At 35.7% G+C, this 20706-nt stretch overlaps 1 protein-coding gene across 3 annotated transcripts in view; it reads left to right on the top strand.

Moving 5' to 3' along the window:
• LOC149801746 (ubiquitin carboxyl-terminal hydrolase 3-like) overlaps positions 1-18465 on the top strand; it is a 77183-nt gene extending 58718 nt beyond the window's left edge. For all 3 annotated transcript variants that reach the window (XM_089956072.1, XM_089956071.1, XM_089956070.1), the window contains 6 exons: positions 3927-4013; positions 7515-7633; positions 11385-11504; positions 12796-12869; positions 16652-16692; positions 17587-18465. In XM_089956072.1, the coding sequence (XP_089812198.1) occupies positions 3927-4013; positions 7515-7633; positions 11385-11504; positions 12796-12869; positions 16652-16692; positions 17587-17723 (578 nt within the window). In that variant the 3' untranslated portion in view covers positions 17724-18465. The remainder of the gene's footprint in view (positions 1-3926; positions 4014-7514; positions 7634-11384; positions 11505-12795; positions 12870-16651; positions 16693-17586) is intronic.
• The last annotated feature ends 2241 nt before the right edge of the window (positions 18466-20706 follow it).

Genomic DNA, 20706 nt, shown 5'->3' with positions numbered 1-20706 from the left:
CTTTGGTTAGTTTTGATTGGGTAATAAGAATGATGTGTCTTTCAAGGGACTTGAAAAGGCAGATGAATAATAGCTGGTACTCCGAAATGCTATTCAGCTAAGCCAGGGAATAAAATCTGCATATAGGCATATATGATAAAGATCTTTAATTGAATTTGATGCATACTATTGATTGATCTTCCATCTGATTGGCTTAGGGCTGTTCCATTAAAACATACATGGGATCCAGGGAAGACACTTTTAATATTATGTACTCACCCATAGATGTAATTTAGAACTTTCTCATTATAATGTGAAATCAAAGTACCCTGGCATACATTTTTTAAAAACTGCCTTCCCTGGGTACCATGTATGTTTTAATGGAACATTCCTCAGCTTTTAACACTTGAGATACTCTGTTTTTATCTGATTTTAAAAATACTTCATATTACAAGCAAGATCTGCAGGTAATGAAATTTGGAGCAGTTAAAAATAGCTCTCTAACTGTATGTAAGTACAAGTTTGTCACTGTTTTTAAACTACCTACAGGATTGCCATGAAATTGTGCATTTCATCCCAAGGTCTTGTTGTTCCTAATCAAAAATGGTACCAATTGGACATCCTATATGATGATCTGGTAGTTATCTTGAAAATCTTATTACTGATCCTTCATAACGGATTGTCCTGTCAACATATGGGGTTTTTCACTAAAAGACTTCTTATGATGTCTAGTTGGTCCTAATTAAAAAGGGCATTTATCTGACATCTGTTATGGCTGATACAGTGGCCATCCAGAAAGGCTTGTTATAGCTACTCTTCTGGAACAGATTGTAATATTGACATAGTGTTTTCACTAAAGACTAATAGTTGGTACTAAATGAGAATGGTACCAGTCTGATGTTCAGTATGTCCACCACACTGGCCAACTTGAAAATCTTATTATAGCTACTCCTTTGAACAGTCATATCAACATGGGGTTTTGACCAATATACTTTGTATGATGTTTAGTTGGTCCTTGGTGACCAATCTGACCTCCAGTATGGCCATAATGATGGTCAACTGTAAAATTTTGCTATTACAACTTCTCCTGAATGAAGAGTCATATTGGAATGAAGTTTGAACTAAAAGACTTTTTATAATGTCTGGTTTGTCTTAAATGAAAATTGTGCTGATCTGATGTCCAATATGGCCATGACATTGGCCATCTCTAAAATTTTAGGATGGCTACTTCAGAATGGATGGTCATATCAGCGTAGGATTTGTCCTGAAAGACTTGTGATATTAAGTTGGTCCTAAATGAATTGATGACCAATATGGCTTTCACAGTGGCCATCTCTACAATCTTGTTTCACTACTTTTCTGGAACGGATGGTCATGTCAGTGTTGGATTTTCACTGAAAGACTTCTTATGTTGTCTTATTGCTTCTAAATGAAAATGGTGTTGATATCCTTCTTGAAAATCTTATCACTGCTGATCTGAAATGGATGGTCATATTTACATGGGGTTATCTATCTATCTATCTATCTTCTATCTATCTATCTATCTACCTGTCTATCTATTTATCTATCTATCTGTCTATCTATCTATCTATCTCTATCTATCTATCTATCTTCATTGCTTCATACTCAGACCAATCTGGTTACTCTAGCAGTGATGAGATATGGAACCTCAACTAGTATAGCCCTGAGAATCACCAGGTCTTACTTGTAGCTGACTAGTTCATTAGAATGTGATTTTGGAAAGCTCCTGTTTGTGAGATACCAAGTCAGGAGCTTCTGCAATTATTGATGGTAATTTGTTCCAAGTTCCTATTGTACATGGAAAGAAGCTGAACTTGGAACAAAATGTCACTGCTGACTTTAATTGGAACTTTTTCCTGTGGTTTGCGCTAGTTTGGCTGTATGCAAGGATCAGGTATTTGTCCACTGGTATATCCATTAGATTGGTCGCAATCTTATACAGCATGGTCAGCTGAGCCTTGGTTTGGCTGGATTTGAGTGATTCCCACTGGAGATGGTTCAACATTGCACTGACACTGCTAGTGTTATGATATTTATTTGAGGTGAATCCAGCAGCTCTCCTCTGAACCATCTCTATCTTATTTATTAGATCTTTATTATGTGGGTTCCACAAAGTTCAGCAGTACTCAAGATCTGGTCGAACCAGAGTGAAATATGCCACACTTTTTACTTCTTCATTGTTGATTTGGAGGTTGCGGCGCAGGAAACCAAGGTTACTGTTCCCTTTCTTCACTATCTTGCCTATGTGCCTTTTCGAAGAGAGGTCTCTGGATGATTCCACTGAGATATTTTGTTGCCAGCTCATTGGCTAACTTGTACCCTTTAAGAGTATATTCAGACAAGATTTGTGATTTCTTCCTGTAAACTCTTAGGATGCTGCATTTTTCTGGGTGGAACAACATACCCTATGTTCTTTTCCAGAGGGCCAGTTGGTTCAGGTCTTCTTGAAGGATCTTACAGTCCTTGGAGACATTTATCTCCCAGTAGACTATAGAGTCATCTGCAAAAAGTCTTGTGCTGGATTTGACACTCGCAGGTAGATCATTGATGAACACCAAGAAGAGGATGTGACCCAAAACACTCTCCTGAGGTACCCCACTAATGACTGGTGCTGGGTCTGGTGTTGCTTCATCTTCTATAACTCTCTGCGATGTCTCATAGGAAATTTCTGATATTATTGGTTGTTACCCCTGATGCCATAGTGGTCCAGCTTACTGAGGAGTCTTTCATGGGGACACGAAAGCCTTACTGACGTCAAGGATAGCAAGGTCATACTGCTTCCCTTTGTCTAAGTATATGGCAACCTCATCCACTAGGGTTATGAGCTGTGTTTCACAGCTTCATCTGGCACGGAAACCATGCTGGCAGTCAGTTAGAATGTTGAAGTGATATAGATGTTGCATCATGTTGCTGACTATGATGTGTTCAAGCATTTTGAAGCAGATACATGTAAGGGAGACAAGTCTGTAATTGCTGGCCTTGAATCTTTCTCCTTTTTTTAACATAGCTGTAACGTTTGCTATTTTCCAACATCAGGGACATAACCTGTTGAGAGGCACTTCTGGTAAATATAACTCAAGTATGGTGCACACTCTTCTGCTAGATCTTTCAGGATCCTTGCTGGAATCATGTCTGGTCTTGTAGCTTTCTGTGGGTTAATTTTCCGCAACAAGCTGTATACACCTTCTTCAGTAACTTGGATGTCAGTCATTGGTGGGTAATGATCTCCATGTAGGCTTGGTAGATCACTCTTATCCTCTTGTGTGAAGACTGACTGGTATTGATGATTCAGTATGTTAGCCTTGCTGGAATGTAGTTTCCCATGTTTCTTGAGTGGTGTCACAACACAGTTGTCTCTACGTAAGGACTTAATGTAGTTTCACTGAAAAACTTGTGATGTCTAGTTGGTCTTAAAAGAAAATGGTGCCAATCGAAAATTAAATATGACCATCTTGAAAATCTTGTTATTGCTACTTGTCTTGAACAGTTATATTGGTTTGAGGTTTTCACTAAAAGACTTGATGCCAAGGTGACATCCACTGTGGTCATCATGGTGTCCATCTTAAAAATACTGTTATCACAACTCATATGCAACAGATGGTGTTACCAGCATGGGAGTTTTGCCAAAGAACTTGTTATAATTTTCAGGAAATAGTGCTGATCTGACTGTACTTACAAGCAAATATATACAGTAAATCTTTCATGTACTGATGCAGCTTATTGACCTGCTTATATATTTATGTACCTAGCTTGTTAACAAAGTGAGGCAGTTTTCTTTTATACTTCTTTGAATAATTGCTCTGTACAGGTATTTCATGAAAATATTTTCATATATACACAGTCAAGTTCAAAGAGAAGCTGATATTCCAAGTGTGTTTATGAATGTGTATGTAAGGAATGGTTTTCTCAATGTTCTGTACTTTCAGATTTATCATTAGATATTCCATTTCAATATACATCTAAGAGTTCCAAGACGAAGGATAACAATGAACAACCAGTTTGTAAGTTGGCAGGTAAGAGAAAATTGTCTGACTAAAATTATTTGTTTTCAAGCCTTGAGAATATAGTCTTGTTTTCCAAACTATATCATGAAGTCATGTTCAAGTTAATACACAGGAGGTTACCCCCTAAGTCTTACTGTGAGCTTACATTATTGCTCTTTTTCTACTGTATCATATGTTACCTGTAATCTATCAGCATGTACTGATCTCACCTTTCTTCATTAAAAACAAATGTTTGACAGATTAGTACCAGATATTAAAAGCAGCATTATTGTAATTAGGGATTTCAAGTTTGTACAAAGGTTGTTGAACTGTCATCGAATATGGCCACCATTCCTGAAAATAGAAGCACCTTTCGAATACTTCTCAGAAATCACTTAACCTTTACTTTTGACTCTATTTAATGGAAACTATTCTACCATGAATGCCTTTTGATTTTGTTTTGTTGATGCTGACCTGGTATAAAATATGGCTGCTTTTCAATATTGCTGAACAGATTTTGACCAAATTTAAAAGAAAGCATGCAGGCCTCAAAGTCCTTTATATTATAGCCAGACATTCTGATTGGTCATCAGATATGACTGCCATTATTCAGTGACCATGGCTTGCAGGTTTCCATTAGTTTTTTATCCTGTGTCCCCCAAATCTTGACCCTGTGCACCATCTAGGCATGCTATTTTGTCAGAAAAAAATATGCCTACACGTTTAATTACTGGATGTCCACCATTGTCTTTGTTAGCACTTGAAATGGCCAAAGGTGACAAAGCTGTAAGGTGGTGATTTTAAAACAATATATCTGACAGTGAAAACATATAAAGTTTGTAATAGTCAGCCAAGTTGCAGTGTAAAGTGCATGATGGCTGTGAGTGTAACATATTTGAGGTTAAAGTCAACCCTACAAGGAATTGTCTATTTATTTAAGGTTTAGATAATGACAAATGAGACTAAATTTATGCAACTTGTCATTTAATTAGTTTGTTTGTTTGGAAAGAAATATAATTCAGGAAACATCAGTATTTATTATAATAAGTACTGGTAGATAGGGAGTGTATATTAGGTTAAATAGGAGCAATATCTAGATGGAGAATTCCTTGGTGTAGCTTGTTTCAGGTTTACCAGATATTCAAACATGTTAATGTTTTCATGAGTTACTTGTGGATGTGATATAACTTTTATTGTGCTAATGTAAGTGTTGAAGGAAAATATGACATTACATTGCAGATCACAAAGCTATTGATGCAAAAGAATGATTATCTAATTTTTATAGCACTCATAGTTCATTATATACTACAGTGATAAATACAACTATAATTTTCATTTGTCCCTTTAAAATGTTGCATGTCCCTCAAACTCTGGAGGGATGAGCAGTCCCAGGAATGGATTAAATGGCCCGATGAGCAATCCTAGATCCACTTGGTTACATGGCCAGATGAGCAATCCTAGATCCACTTGGTTACATGGCCAGATGAGCAATCACAGGCCCACTTGGGTTACATGGCCAGATGAGCAATCCCAGGCCCACTTGGGTTATGTGGCCAGATGAGCAATATCAGGCCCACTTGGGTTATATGGCCAGATGAGCAATCCCAGGCCTACTTGGGTTACATGGCCAGATGAGCAATCCCAGGAATGGATTACATGGCCAGATGAGCAATCCCAGGCCCACTTGGGTTACATGGCCAGATGAGCAATCCCAGACCCACTTGGCTTATGTGGCCATATGAGCAATCCCAGGCCCACTTGGGTTACATGGCCAGATGAGCAATCCCAGGCCCACTTGGTTTACTTGGCCAGATGAGCAATCCCAGACACACTTGGCTTATGTGGCCATATGAGCAATCCCAGGCCCACTTGGGTTACATGGCCAGATGAGCAATCCCAGGCCTACTTGGGTTACTTGGCCAGATGAGCAATCCAAGTCCCACTTGGGTTACATGGCCAGATGAGCAATCCCAGGCCTACTTGGGTTACATTGCCAGATGAGCAATCCCAGGAATGGATTACATGGCCAGATGAGCAATCCTAGATCCACTTGGGTTACATGGCTAGAGGAGCAATCCCAGGCCCACTTGGGTTACTTGGCCAGATGAGCAATCCAAGTCCCACTTGGGTTACATGGCCAGATGAGCAATCCCAGGCCTACTTGGGTTACTTGGCCAGATGAGCAATCCAAGTCCCACTTGGGTTACATGGCCAGATGAGCAATCCCAGGCCTACTTGGGTTACATTGCCAGATGAGCAATCCCAGGAATGGATTACATGGCCAGATGAGCAATCCTAGATCCACTTGGGTTACATGGCCAGATGAGCAATCCCAGACCCATTTGGCTTACATGGCCATATGAGCAATCCCAGTCCCACTTGGGTTCCATGGCCAGTAGCTCTTCCTTTAAACTATTACTGATGTAAGCCAGGCTATTACTGATCAGGATGACGTTAGCTTATGTTTGTTGTATTAGAGTTTAAAGTCTCTCTTCTTGAAAATGCCAGATTGTGACAAATAAGTGTAACATTTATTTTTTGTATTATTGCTTAAAATTTATATTCTGGAATGGACTATTAAGATATTTTATAAAAGAATAGAAAATTGACTGTGATGAGTTTCACTTTGGAAACCTTCCCTATAGCATAATTCACTATTAATGACAATAATTATTCAGTCTTCTTTGAAAGACAAATTGGTTGCAGTAGTGGCTGTTCGAAGTTTAAATGAGCAAATCAAACCTCTGTGGATATATGGAGTGATATCTTTATTTGGTAATATTTCCAGTTTTTATGCTGTCTGCTCTTTGATTGGAGAATCTTGATTTGGACTTATTTATTGATCTACGCATAACACTCTTTTCCATTTCCGAGATGTTTATTTGCGAGTTTGCACAAAATCTATTTGATGTAGATAAATGAAAAGTATTACATATTTGTGTGCATATGTTTATGAATTTGTCTACTTCTGAAGCAGTTTTCCCTTTTCCAATTAAAAAAATTAAACTTTCTTTTACTTTTATTATTTTGGGTATAAAGCTCATTAGCATGGTTTTGCCATGATGTAGACATGTAAACTTTAATAAGCTTGTATGTATGGATGGGTGGTTGACCTGAGCAGATTCCATTATAATTTTTATATTTGTTTAAATGGTACCATTTGGAATGAGAATCCTTGGGAATGCATTGTGGACATTTCTTACAAACACAGATCTTTTTTTTCAAGGATCGCAATACATGTGTTGCAAATAATTTTTAAAAATCTGTTTTTATTACATCACTCTTTAATTTAATTGTCTTGGTCCTTAGGGGAGGGAATGGGTTGGTGGAACGTGGTGATTGAAGTATTTTGGACAGGGATGTGCCCCATGCAGAATTAAGTTTTATTCTGACAAAAATTGATTAGGGTTTAGAATTTACAGCACTGCGTTTAATAGTTTTTTGATTATATTGTAAAAGATTGATAAATATTTTGTCTCACACTGTAATTCAGACTGCTTGATAAATATTTTGTCTCAAACTATATTTCAGACTGCTTGACAAGCTTTACAGAAGTGGAGGAGCTGGAGGAGTCAGAGTTATACCGATGTAGTAACTGTAAAATGAAGCAGAGGTCTACCAAGAAATTCTGGATTCGAAGATTGCCTAATGCAAGTTTTTATTATTTATAATTAGTCAAACCTATCCAGTGCAGTTTTGTACTGGAGTGAAGGATTAGAATGGTCACTTACGTCATGTGTATGCTTCAGACGGGGGTCATTTCTTCTCAGTGGAAGTTGTACAGTTCCTTAACATCATGTTTCAGTTGGGTGATTGCCTAATATCCACAGAAGTTTAAATGCAGGTTTGATAATACACCTAAAAGTAGGCTAGATTCAGTCAATACTGATGGATCATTAGAGTTATTTTGTGTTTGTGGGTACAACATGAAGCTTTTACACATTGTAATGAAGATTTGCTGCAAATTTTGTTCACTAAATTCATAAAGATTCATGCTTGTTAAAATGTGAATTTCAAATTTCAGTTGCACCAACAACCAAAGATGACTCTATTCACAAATTTACATCTGTAAGCATTATTTAACACATTAACCCCTGCCGACGAGTTTACATGGCAGGAGGTAGTAGCCTACTGCCGATCTTTGTAGCATCAAGGTCATGTATGATACACTAAAGTGGGTGGTATTATAGAAAGGTAGACAGATGTAGCTCTACAATGATACCAAATAATCTGGAAATTCTAGTTGCACTACAAAATACAGCAAGGGAAACCTTATTTTTTGGACCCAATTTTTTTCCACCCAAAATTCGCCCGTGGTCAGAATCCGATTTTGTGTCCGGATTTTAGACTTTTTGGTCTCAGCTCTAAGGCAGACCGGTATGAACTGCAAACAGAGAGATGAGCCTTTGCAAAAAGTAGGATAAGATGGGTATTTGGAATAAAGAGTGGTCTTGATACAAAAGTAATAAAAACTCCAACTTTTATCCTTCATGCTTGAGCCAAATAGCCAATGAAAAACAATGTTTCTAACACAACTAGGCATTAGGTTATTTGAAAATCACCTAGAAGTTGATGTATTAGGTTGTATTCAGAAATAGCTTTCAAAATGTTTTTCCTACTCGAATTTCAGGTGAAAATAATAAAAACCTCCCCTGGTTAATGTCTTAAATAGATTGATGCCATTTCTTTCACTTGGCTGAAAATAGTTCCAGCAACTTGCTGGTGATAGAGTATAGCTGTGGGATATAAAATTCTTGGTCTTTCTTTTATTATCCCTTTGTCCGTGTACTTCATGTATCAATAAAAACTGTTTCAATTTTTCAAATATTTTTTCTTGAAAATTATATAATTGTCAGGATTTTGTATTGTTACATCCAGCAAGTTCAAGCCTCAGTAATGTTGCATCTTTGTCAGGATTATGTATCATTACACTTAGCAAGTTCATTGCTGGTTGGAAGCGACCTCAGTAATTTTATATCCTTGCTTGCCAATAAAGAACACTTTCATGATAATGTTTTGGTATTTTCTTTTATAAATAATGAATTCTGGTGTTTGCTTTGGTTTGTAAGACCGTGTCAGTCAATTCATGGTATACATGTTCTGCAATTGATGGTAGATATAAATTGGCTCAAAATTATATAATTACTTTTAAGTTCTGTAAACTGGGGGCAAGTTCAGGTTGTAATAATTTGTGCAAACTGCTGATTGGAGCCAGTTCTAATATTGATATTGTTTAATTATCTAAAAACTGTCTTCGGCAACATCACCAGCATGATACACATCTATTCATGTTATCTTACCTCTGGATGTCTGAAAGATAATCCATATTTTTCGTTGCAAATCCCATGACTCAAAATATGGAAATGATTACCCTAAATATGGAAATGAGCAATTGTTGGACTGGTTCAGTAATTTTAGTACAGAACAACATTATTTGTAATAATATTTTTGTTAGAAAGATTGAACTATAAAAAGAATGAGGTTATCACGCGAGATTGTGTCACTGACTGAAATTGAGATAACAAGCTCTGATATTGGAGATACTGGCTGCTTTATTACAAATAATGTAAATCCAGTTCATTCATATGTTTTAATTGCTGCCTGTTGACAACACCCTCAGTTGACTCATGCCACAATATCAGTTCTCATAGTATCTGTATGGTCTGATATTTAAACACCTTTTTCTAGTATCAGTAAAACAGAATTAGTCTGAGTTCAAACTTTAATGTTTTATATTTTTGCTGGTTTAAAAAAATCTTAGTATCAGACATGATTTTTCTCAGTTTTAAAGCAGAATTCCACTTATCTCCTGACTTGAATCAGATTTTTCTTGATATAGTCCTTTTTTTATATCATCTCCGATTTGGTTGTTGAAAACTGGTCTCTCCAGTCCCATTCCACAACAACCTTTGTAAATTATTCATTCCATATATTAGCACATGACTCTTGGAAAGAGTATTCTGATTAGTCAAAGGTTTAAATTCATCCAATGAATCTTCGTGTAATGGAAACTGAAGGCAATGGAAAGAAGAAGCATGCTTGCAAAACATGGCATCCCGAGTTGTTGAGAGAGACTGTGACACAAAAAATTATAGATAAATGTTTCAAAAACATATGGAAATGGGAATGGCTGGAGCAAAAAGTTGACAGAAATTTAGTTGGTCAGTTTATAAGAAAACTGACCGCTAAAGGTCTGGCATTTTGTGACCTCTGCAAGAAATATCTGAATTATGGTAATTGCGATTGGAAGAGTTTGGAACAGCACATACAAAAGAAGCCACATATGGAAAAATTGAAGCTCAGAAGTAAGCTGGAAAAAGTGCAGTTAATTACAATAAGAAGAATGATTTCTTGCATGAGAGAACAGATGTAGCCCTCTGTCAGAATATGTGCACCACATGTTGTCAATACAAGCACCAGCTTGAAAGGAAAAAGGCTGTCATTGAGAAGAAAAAAAATGATTGCACATTGAGCCCAAAAAGTCAGTGGTTACAAAAAGGAAGGCTAAAGAAATCTTTGCCAAAGCCACAAAAAGAGCTCAACTGGCACAGGTTGTGTCCATTGGAGAAAAAGACAAGTGAATGTATGGGATTATTTTTATATAGTTGAAGTACTTGGGTGTTTATATTACAGATTTGTTATGAAAAGAGAGAAGTATAATATGTTTGCTGCAAAAATTGACAAATTTTTGTGACTTAATTATAATGTGAACACTGACATGCACATGAAATAATTTCAGCATCAATAGTATTGGAGAACAAGTCCATGTGACAATAAATATTGTGAATGTATTGAAGTCATAAGTTGCACCAGGAGCAGTTTTTTTATGAGTGTAAAATGTGTTTTTTGCCGGGGGACTTTGGCACCCTGGACCCCTGGATCGGGGGTGCTGCCCCTCGAAACACCGTTTGGGGAGGACCCCCAAACCCACCTTAAAATTTTTTCAGCTTTTTTTATGGAAGACCAAAATCATGTCTCTGGTAAGCGGAAGGTCTTAATACTACTGAAAACTGTTACAAATTTTGAAAATATGATATCTAAAAGATGGGAGGAACCAGATGGTCATGTTGATTACAGTAGTTTGAATGAGCTTACTAAACAGAAGCAAGCAGTGGGAAGAAAATCAAAAAGTTAACATCTTTACAACCTAATTCAACAAAATAAAATCTTTTGCTTAAAGATTATAATTTTCAGTGAAAAACATTCATGACTTATTTATTGTAATTCTGTTAATATGCAGCCGAGTGATGTTAATTTCCTGTTTAAATACATTTTGTAATTAAATTGAAAATTGTCATGCCTCTTTCTTTTAGGGACTTGAATACCCTGTATTGTAATTGAAATAATGATATATCTTTTAAAAAATGAAATATTAAAAAAAATACTCTGTTGCAATTCCAGGTGTTATGTCTACATTTGAAGAGGTTTAGATGGAACTCCAGCTTTCGAGTCAAGATAGAGACGCATGTTGATTTTCCACTACAGAGTCTTGACATGAATAAATACCTTTTGAATAATATGGTATGGTTAATTTTTGTGATTTTTTTGTGCATGTTGTGTCAATGTCTTATTGTTTGTACCCAAGAAACATGCCATTTAGTTGGGTTTCTCTGTTTTATCTTCTGGCTTTTCACACCAAGGTGTGAATGGCCATCTAAAGATCGAATGTTGGGAGAGTTACTTGTAATAATATATGACATTACTCAGACCTAAGTAATTACACTTCTGGGGAAGGCTCTTGATCCCTGATAGTGCTTAATTAAACAAGATAGTTGACTTGTCTTTAGTTACAATGTGCATGAATATTTCATTCACATGCCAAAGGTGTGTCATAATATCTGTAAATTTGACCAGATGATCTGCTATAAAGTTTACCAGTAATAATAATTCAGATTCATTGATAAAAGAGGAGAGTTAAGCAAAATTACTATATTTGCTCTAATACACTGAGAAAGATAGTTGACTTGTTTTCACCTGACCTTACTGCGACTTTTATTGTACACAATATTACGTCAATGATATTTTTGTTTGTCCACCAGTCACAGCTTAGTGTAGTTTTGTGTTTAGGACACTTCAGGCACTGTGGCAGGCCATCTGTGTACCATGAACTTTTAGTACACTGTATTACCTGTATACAGACTTGCTGCAGTGCATTTTTCTGGTGGTATGTACCATGGTACATTTTCACTGTACTGGTACTTGGATAGGCTCTGTGAGTAAGGAACGTATGAAAATTACTGAATAAGCTTGTTACGAATTTAATAGTAAGTTTACTATCAGTAATATAAATCCTGTTGCTATCGCATAACTGGTACATATCAGGGTAGAAACTACCTGAACTGTAAGATGAGAATTTGTGACATAAATAGTTATAGCCTTATATACTCACTCATAATGTGCTATCAGATCTGGGTCTATGTAAAGAAATTTTAGTGATCAGTAGAGCAATCAAGACAGACCCTGATCTAATAGCACTTTATGTTATGGCAGATCAGTCTGTGTTGTATGCAGTTGGCCTGTACTTGTAAGTGAGAATATGGTGTATAGTGTTATAAATGCATGCTTTGTTGCTAACAAAATTGCCGTTTCTGTCTACAGCTTGGTGTCGAGTATAATAAAATTAGTGAAAATGATTATATGAATATTATCTGATAGGTATATTTAACATGTTTAATTGGGTCAGTTTTGAGTTAAATGTAAAAGACTTGCTTTTTCTGCAAATCTTGTGTAACTTTTGGTTACAAATTGTCTCCCATCATTTGTTGTAATGAGATACAGTGCAGTCTAGATGTAAATAATTTGCTTTTTTCAGCACGAGACAAGAGGAAGCTGTTCTGGCAGTAATCAGTATGATTTGGCTGCTGTTATAGTCCATCATGGATCAGGGTACGACATGTCACTGACAAACATTTTTATGGCCTGCACACGTCTGTGTTCACATGTTTGTTAGTAAAAAGGTCATCTGTTGTTCTTTTGTTCACATATGTAGTTTGACATTTTCTGTGTTATGCATTCTTAAGAGTATTAGACTAATATTGTATAGATAACCTGAGTTCATCGTGTACTGGCTATCAAGTTACAAGCAGTAGTCATAGCAACTTCAATATTTCATACACATTCCATGTCATCCTTTTTAATCCCATAGCTGGGAGGTCATATAGTGTTTGCTTGTTCATTTATTTGTTGTGATGCCATCTGTGTTGGACCAAATTCATGTACATTCTTGAAATTAGGCATGTAATGGCATCTTGGGGAGAGCAAAATAACCAATGTGACCTAATTCTCACACTATTAACTTTTGTATTTTTTTTTGTTTGTTTACTCTTACACTCTAAATATCTTTTGTGCTATTTTGAACTGCACTTAGAAAAATTATTATGCAAATATATCTCAGTTGTCAGTGTGCTCTGATTTCTCTGCTGGGGTAACTTTTGTATTTCCCCATTTGAACCATAGCAAAGCTAGGACATTGTTACACAAGTTTCTTAATTGAGTGATGTTCATATTTTCAGTTATATTTTTACACCCTCAATATCATGATACACTATGTAAATGCAACACAAAGTTAGTAAATACCATAGGGCTGTTCCATTTACCCAGGGAAGGCAGTTTTTAAAAAATATATGCCAGGGTAGTTCATTTTCACAGAGTTCATGTTGAAATGACAAGAAAATTCAAAACTACATCTATTGGTGAGTACTCCACTTTAAAAGTGCCTTCCCTGGGTCCCATGTATGTTTTAATGGAATAGCTAATATTAAAACTAGGTCATTTGTGACCAATTTTTGGGTATTAATTACATTTTGTATTTTAAATTATTTGGTCATTATGCTCGCAATATCTTCGTGCAGCTAAAGAAAAGTTACTTTCAGTACCCCAAACAAGGTCATTGTGACCTTTCATTTCTGTTGGAGTGACTATTGTATTTACAGCTGTCCTTTTGTTGACACATGCAGCTTAATGCATCTTCATAGCTGCCAACCCTCACGATTTTGGCATGAATTTCACGACTTTTTCAGCGATTCATGGATTCACGCCGCAGGCAAAAAATTAATGAATTCTCCAGTTCTTAATTATTTTAAATCTTTAATAAAATAACCGATTTCCCGTTAATCGCTAGTCATGATATTGGCAGTTGCCGAAACGGTCCGGTACTGCTGGTCGCGATATTAGTAGAACTACAGCCGATTGGTACGGTTGACCCAGTAGCAAGCATTTTAGCCTATTTTAATCTATATGTATAAGAGTAGTTTTACAAATACTTTTGAGAAACTGGGGCCTAACTGGAATTTTGCTCTGCGCATGCGTCACCAACACTGATATGAATTACTGTTCGGAATTGCATGTAAGATCTTGAAAATGGCTTCACCACCAAGGAAAAAGAAATGTATTACTCAAAAAGTGAAGTTTAATTCTGCCATAGCAGAGACAATGTGAGGAAGCACATCGGTTGAAAAAAACACATAGAAGTTGGGAAAATTAAGAATTTGCAGATTTCAGCTATGGAATATTTTAAGCCATCGACGGAAGACCTGCAGGCTACCAATGCTGAAGCATTATTTGTGAGTTTTCTTGTTGAACATAATCTACCTTTATTAGCTGGAGACCATGCTAAACATTTGTTCTGACAAATGTTCCCAGACTCAAAGATCACTTCCAAATTTTCCTGTAGAAGAACCAAAAGTGCTGCAGCTCCTGTGCATTCTTCACAGCAACAGTGACAGTGAAAGAGTATTTTCTCTAGTAAGGAAAAATAAGACAGACTTTAGGGATTCCTTAGGTGCAGAAAATTTGTCAGCAGTTTTAGTCACCAAGATCAATCAGCAGGCAAGAAGTCTGAACTGGTTTGAAAACAAATTTACGATCAAGCAATTGAGGAAGTTCAAATCTGCCACAGTATCATATCTTGATAAATAACCACAAGAACAAGTAAAGTTTATGAATACCATAATAAATAGAAATGCAGATATATTTCTGCATATATGTAGTGTTTTAGTTTTATATTGCAATCTTGATATATTATAGTATTGACGCTCAGAGTGGATGGAGTTATTGTCATGGTATTTTTCGCTAATTCATGTCCAAATTCACTAATTTTTATCCCTATTTTCACTAATTGCGAGCCTGGAAGGTTGGCAGCTATGCATCTTGGAGTCAGTAATCCTTCTTTTCCAAAACGATGTCACTTACCTCATTTTCAAAATTGGGTGACTTCTATTCAGCCATTTTGTTTTTTACACCATTAATGTTGTAAACCCCAATTTCCATACACAAGGAAATTGGTTTGTGCATGTATATCAAGAAGAGTAACTCTGTGAGTACCCAAACTAGCTCATGGTGACCTTATTTTCATGCTTATGTGACTTTTGTATTGTCAGCTATTCATTAATTATACTCTTAATGTCTTGAATGCTGTTTCACTTCAACATGAAATTTGTTATGTACATACAGCTCAAGGAAAGTAATCAAAACTAGGTCACTGACCTATTTCTTGTGCTTAAGATCTGTTTGTGAGCCATCTGTTTATCATATCCCCTGTATCATTAACAATATTATAACTAATCAGATTTTGTATCAGTCCTACACTGGAAAAGCTTTGGATGTTGACACATCTAAATGAGTAATAGTTTAATGTGGTAGTATTTCCTTCCTTAGTCATTAGCTTACACTCATAAGCAGTGTGTAACAGGTTAAAATCCTGTCTAAACCAGAATCCTGTCTAAATGACAATACACAAAGTAGGTTACTGACTTGAGCCCTGTTGTATTATGCAAAATAACCATACACAAAGTAGGTTCCTGAATTGAGCCCTGTTGTATTATGCAAAATAACCATATACAAAGTAGGTTACTGAATACACACAGAGAATGTGATCCTTTAAATTTCAGGCTTTATTTTGTAATAAACTACAGTTTCATTGACATAGAGTATGCTTATTCTGTAGTCATCAGATCAAATCTTTATGGAAATTATAGCACAGAACAAGACAACAGGTTATAATAAATGGTAGGGGGCAGTGAAATGTCTTCTTTCAGAAAATAGTTTTTTTAAGATCATAAATATATAAAGCAGATATTTGCAAGTGAATAATGGTTATATTTCATCAAGTGTGTGAAAACTTTATATTTTCATGATTGGCAAAGCCCAGAGTGAAAATACTTAGATTGAAGTGGAAGATTTCTTACTGGATCCTGTGCGATATCAGTGGTTTATTGTTTATGCTGTTTTATGAACATTTGCAAAGAAAATATAAATACATGTAGTAACATAAATCTTCATCCTTATTAAAGGTAAAATAGCAACGAATTACACTTTGTTGGATTTGTACTCGTTTTATCTTCAACAGGAAGTGGCATACTGATCGGAAGCAGCATACATGTCAACTTCACGCATCTTAGAAAAACCTCAGATTTCTTGGTCATAATGTTATCAGTTTCTGTTGATGGGTAGTGAGACAACATGACATTATTTGATTCCATGATTATATTTTTTTTAGAAAATCCAGTAATTTACTGCCAAAATGTAAAATAAATAGAATATGTATAATTATTATTTGAAAAATTGGTAGATGGTTACATTTGGAAATATCATAAATCAGTTCATGATCCATTTTACAAACCTTTTTGTGTTGTTCAAGTATGTGTAATTAATATTTCTTTCCTTTTCAGAGCTGGGTCTGGTCATTACACAGCTTATGTTCTAAATGAAGGTTAGTGTGGATTTAAAAGGAAAGTCAGTCATTAGTATTCAGTAGATATTAACTTCATAAATATGAGAATTATAAATGAATTTTGGAAATGTCATGTTTGGGGAAATTGTTTTGTTCAAACTTGTAAAATCTGGCATATTGACTGGGTATTCAGCACCACCATATTGTAGATGTAAAATGAATGGATGGTATGAAAACTTCGAGGATGTCTAAATAATTCATTGCCTTGTAAGGTTGGCTCCTGTTCACTGCAGTGCTATACACATTACAGCTGAAAAGTTTTGTTAAGGTGAAAAATATTTAAAATTAAAATATTGACTGCAATAAGCCTCAGATTATATTAGCTTTTAATTTATCTTTACATATTTTTACCTTTGCTGATGATGACTTAAGTTTGTGATGATTTACATCCTGAGCACAAATAGAGCATGATGATGTAATCACTGGAACTTTTTCTTGAAAACAGATCAATCATGCTTTATCTCTGCATTGATTTCTATTTTAGTTTCAGCATTAGAAATGACTGTCTAGTTAGAAAAAGGTTATGTTTCTTACTGTAATCATGAACTTCAACTATATAGTATGTATAACAGTTGTTAAAACAAACCAACATTGCGGCATATGATGCTGTGATCACTGAAACTACCTCTTGAAAACATATAAATCATGCTTTATCTCTGCATTGATTTCTATTTTAGCTTCAGCATTAGAAATGACTGTCTAGTTAGTAAAAGGTTTCGTACTGTAATAAAGAATTTCAACTCTGTAGTATGTGTAACAGTTGTTAAAACAAATCAAAATTATTACATTAAAGATGGTCTCTAATGATGGTTGACAGTGAAAGGCAAAATAAAAAAGAAGGTACATTGCATGTTTTTTTCTCCTTGTTTTCAGGTCAGTGGTATCATTTCAATGACAGCACAGTGACAGCTTGTGACACCGAGACTGTGGCGAAGTGTAAAGCTTACATCCTCTTTTATGTGCGGAGAGAAATTAAACTCCCTGAATATCTTAACATCAATGGACAATGACTGCTTAGTGTGGACTGTAATTCTAAATGTAGATTATTTCTTAATGCAGATTAATACTGAACGGTGGAGCAGTAATGGAAATTATTAATCTTATATATAATAGGGCAGGTGTGATTGGTTATTAGTCATAGCATGGTACAATAGTAGTGTCACAAGTTGCTACTAAAATGTAAAGAACAAGCAAGTTTCTTTTAGTGCATACTCTGTGTCAAACAAGGCATACATGGTCATGTAAAATGGACTGTGATCTTGGGATCTTTTTTTTTTAAATTTTGTTTTCAACAGTTACATTAGTAGCAACCATTTTTTATACACAAATATTACACTAACAGCTTCTGTGACACTAGTGTTATATTAATGTGTGCATCTAGATAAATTAAACCTGCCCAACATGTAAAGGTACTCTCATAAGAATGAAAAGGATGGGTCTGTATGACCCTGTTGAAGCCCTAAGTCTTTCTGGTGTGCAAGTTTTGGAGCTTTGTGTAAATGTAGTACGTGTATGTAAAACTGTTAGGCTTTGAATCTCAACCTGTTGATTCCAAGCATAATTTCTTGTAATATTTTTTTGTGTGTCTTAAAGCCAATGACATGTTTACATAACTGTGTTCAAAGAGCAAAGCACAATTTGAAAGAAAACCCGACATGAATGTCCATCTGATAGTTTGGATGAAAGTTCGCTTCTGGTTAATGTGGTTAATTTTGTTCTTGATGTGCAAGAAAAAATAAAATAAAAGTAGTACAGGTGTCAATGTGTTATTTTTATTACACCAGTCATATTAATCAGTCTATCGATCTGCCATTTCTTGTTACCTATTTAGCCACTTGTCCTTGAACAGGACGGTTTCCTAATGAGCTTTGCTGCCCAACATAAATTTGGTTGCACACTGTTTACTATGAGTGAATTCAAGTATTTGTTCCCAAGTTGTAAAAAAAAAACTTGCTCAGTTTTAAACAACATTTGCATACCATGTTTGTGCACTTTTAAAATAATCGTAACAGAGTATACACCTGCAGTTGTGAATTGCCACATATGACATGGTTAGCATATATGTTTAGCTGATTGTCCTCTTTTGGGGCTAGTTGTTGTGTTGTCTGTGTAAATGTTTACCCTTTGTACACAGCCTGTATGTAGATCTAAATTGACTTAATAATTACAATTTTGGAGTTTTGAGATTAAACCCAGATAAAGGTGGGTTTTTTTCAGCATCATGATTTGCTTGATACTTTTGAATCCAAAGTTTAATATGATGTTTCCTATTCATTTTCAAGTCCAAGGACTAGGGTTAAAGGTTAAGGTCAATGTTGGTGAAAGATTTAAAAATTTCATTATAAGAGAGAATTAGGCAGATGTATCTGAGTTGGACGTTTTCTTGCGTAGTCTAAACGTTGTTTCAACAGAGTTGAAAAATTCTTGAATTTAAGGGGTGCTTTGAAAACATGTTGAATTGTTTCAAATCTGGCTTTACTCATGAAATGTTCTTGAATTTATTGAGGAAATACAAAATGTTTAAACTGAATAAAATTTGCTTTTTTAAGTTTTATTGTTTACCTATTTTCAATAATAAATAAAATGGAATAACATTGGGTTCATCAAATGACACACGCTTCTGGTAGTTAGCAGATGTTGCATCCATTGCTGTGTTGGCATGCTGATTTTTTTCTTCTACTTTTGTCCCAGTTTGTGCAGTATGTGAGTGTTTGTGTTTTTAGGATTTTTAATATAGCTTTACTAGTTGTTCTATTGCTATAACTTCTGCAATGTGGCAGTTTATAGGGATGTCTAGCACTGTGGTATCATGTCCCATCCAGTCATTACCCTGATACCAGGCCTGACCAGTCATGTCTAACTCCTTAATGCTGAGAGTCAAGTGTCAGAGGCATATGTGCAATTTTGTGGTCTTTTATATGACTCTAAGATGCACTGACAGCTCAGGGTCTGTGCATCTTGTTACAGTTGGCACATTCTGCAGTGGCATATGAGGGCCAGTGTTGTTTGCATTTGCATCCAACTTAAAAGTGAAATATATATATATATATATATATATATATATATATATATATATATACACACACACCACTGGATGTGCAGAATGCACTGCAGGCATCTCAGGTGGAAGCTGTTGAGTTTCCTCTCATGACTTATATAGGTGGGCCATGCCTTGCTGCTGTAGTGGAGTGTGCTGAGCATGCAGGCTTGGTAGACATACAATTTGCTCTTTTCAGTGAAGTTGGGGTTGTTCCAGACCCTCTTGTTCAGTCTGGCCATAACTGCTGCTGCCTTGGCAATCCTGCCATTTACCTCAGCATCAATGGAGAGCTAGCTGGAGTATGTGGAGCCAGGGTATGTGAAGTTCTCAACAACTTCCAGGTTGTACCCATTGATGGCGATGGTGGGAGGGGAGTCTGCATCTTTCGCCATGATGTTCATTTTCTTCAGACTGATGCCATCATTTAGTCTCTCCTAAAGTGCATAATGGTATAAGACACTCTGATAAAAAAAGGTTACATAGCTGACATCCTAAATGATTGAGTCATTTGGAGCTGGGTGGCAAACATTGAAAGGTCAGCAAATCTTATTACAAGTTTTCCATGAAAAGACTGATGTATTGCTGGCGTATAAAGAACTAACAGGAATCCAAGTCTATTTCTTATTTCCTTGTGTTCATTTTTACAGCTGGATATTACATGACTCAGATATTCTTGCAACTCCATCATACCAAATTTAGTACTAGAAACATTGTCTTACATTTTCACAGGATACATGTAAGTGCAGTACACAATTCTTTGTCATGGCTTATGACCTTGAACCTGATAGCAAGAACAGACAGTGCCTCACAATGTCAGGATATACCCACATATTAAGTTTGGTTTAATGTTTAGTTATTCTTGGGGGGGAAAAAATGTTTCTGTAGCACTGTTCTGGTACTGAATACTTCTAATATATCAATCAACTGTTTTTTAAAAACCTTTTCAAGCCTGT

This window comes from Sinohyriopsis cumingii, chromosome 4 (assembly GCF_028554795.1).
Source record: "Sinohyriopsis cumingii isolate HCF-2022 chromosome 4, ASM2855479v2, whole genome shotgun sequence".
NCBI classification, from domain to species: Eukaryota; Metazoa; Mollusca; class Bivalvia; order Unionida; family Unionidae; genus Sinohyriopsis; species Sinohyriopsis cumingii.
Note: the sequence above shows the minus strand (reverse complement) of the source record. Positions and strands in the feature narration are given on the sequence as shown.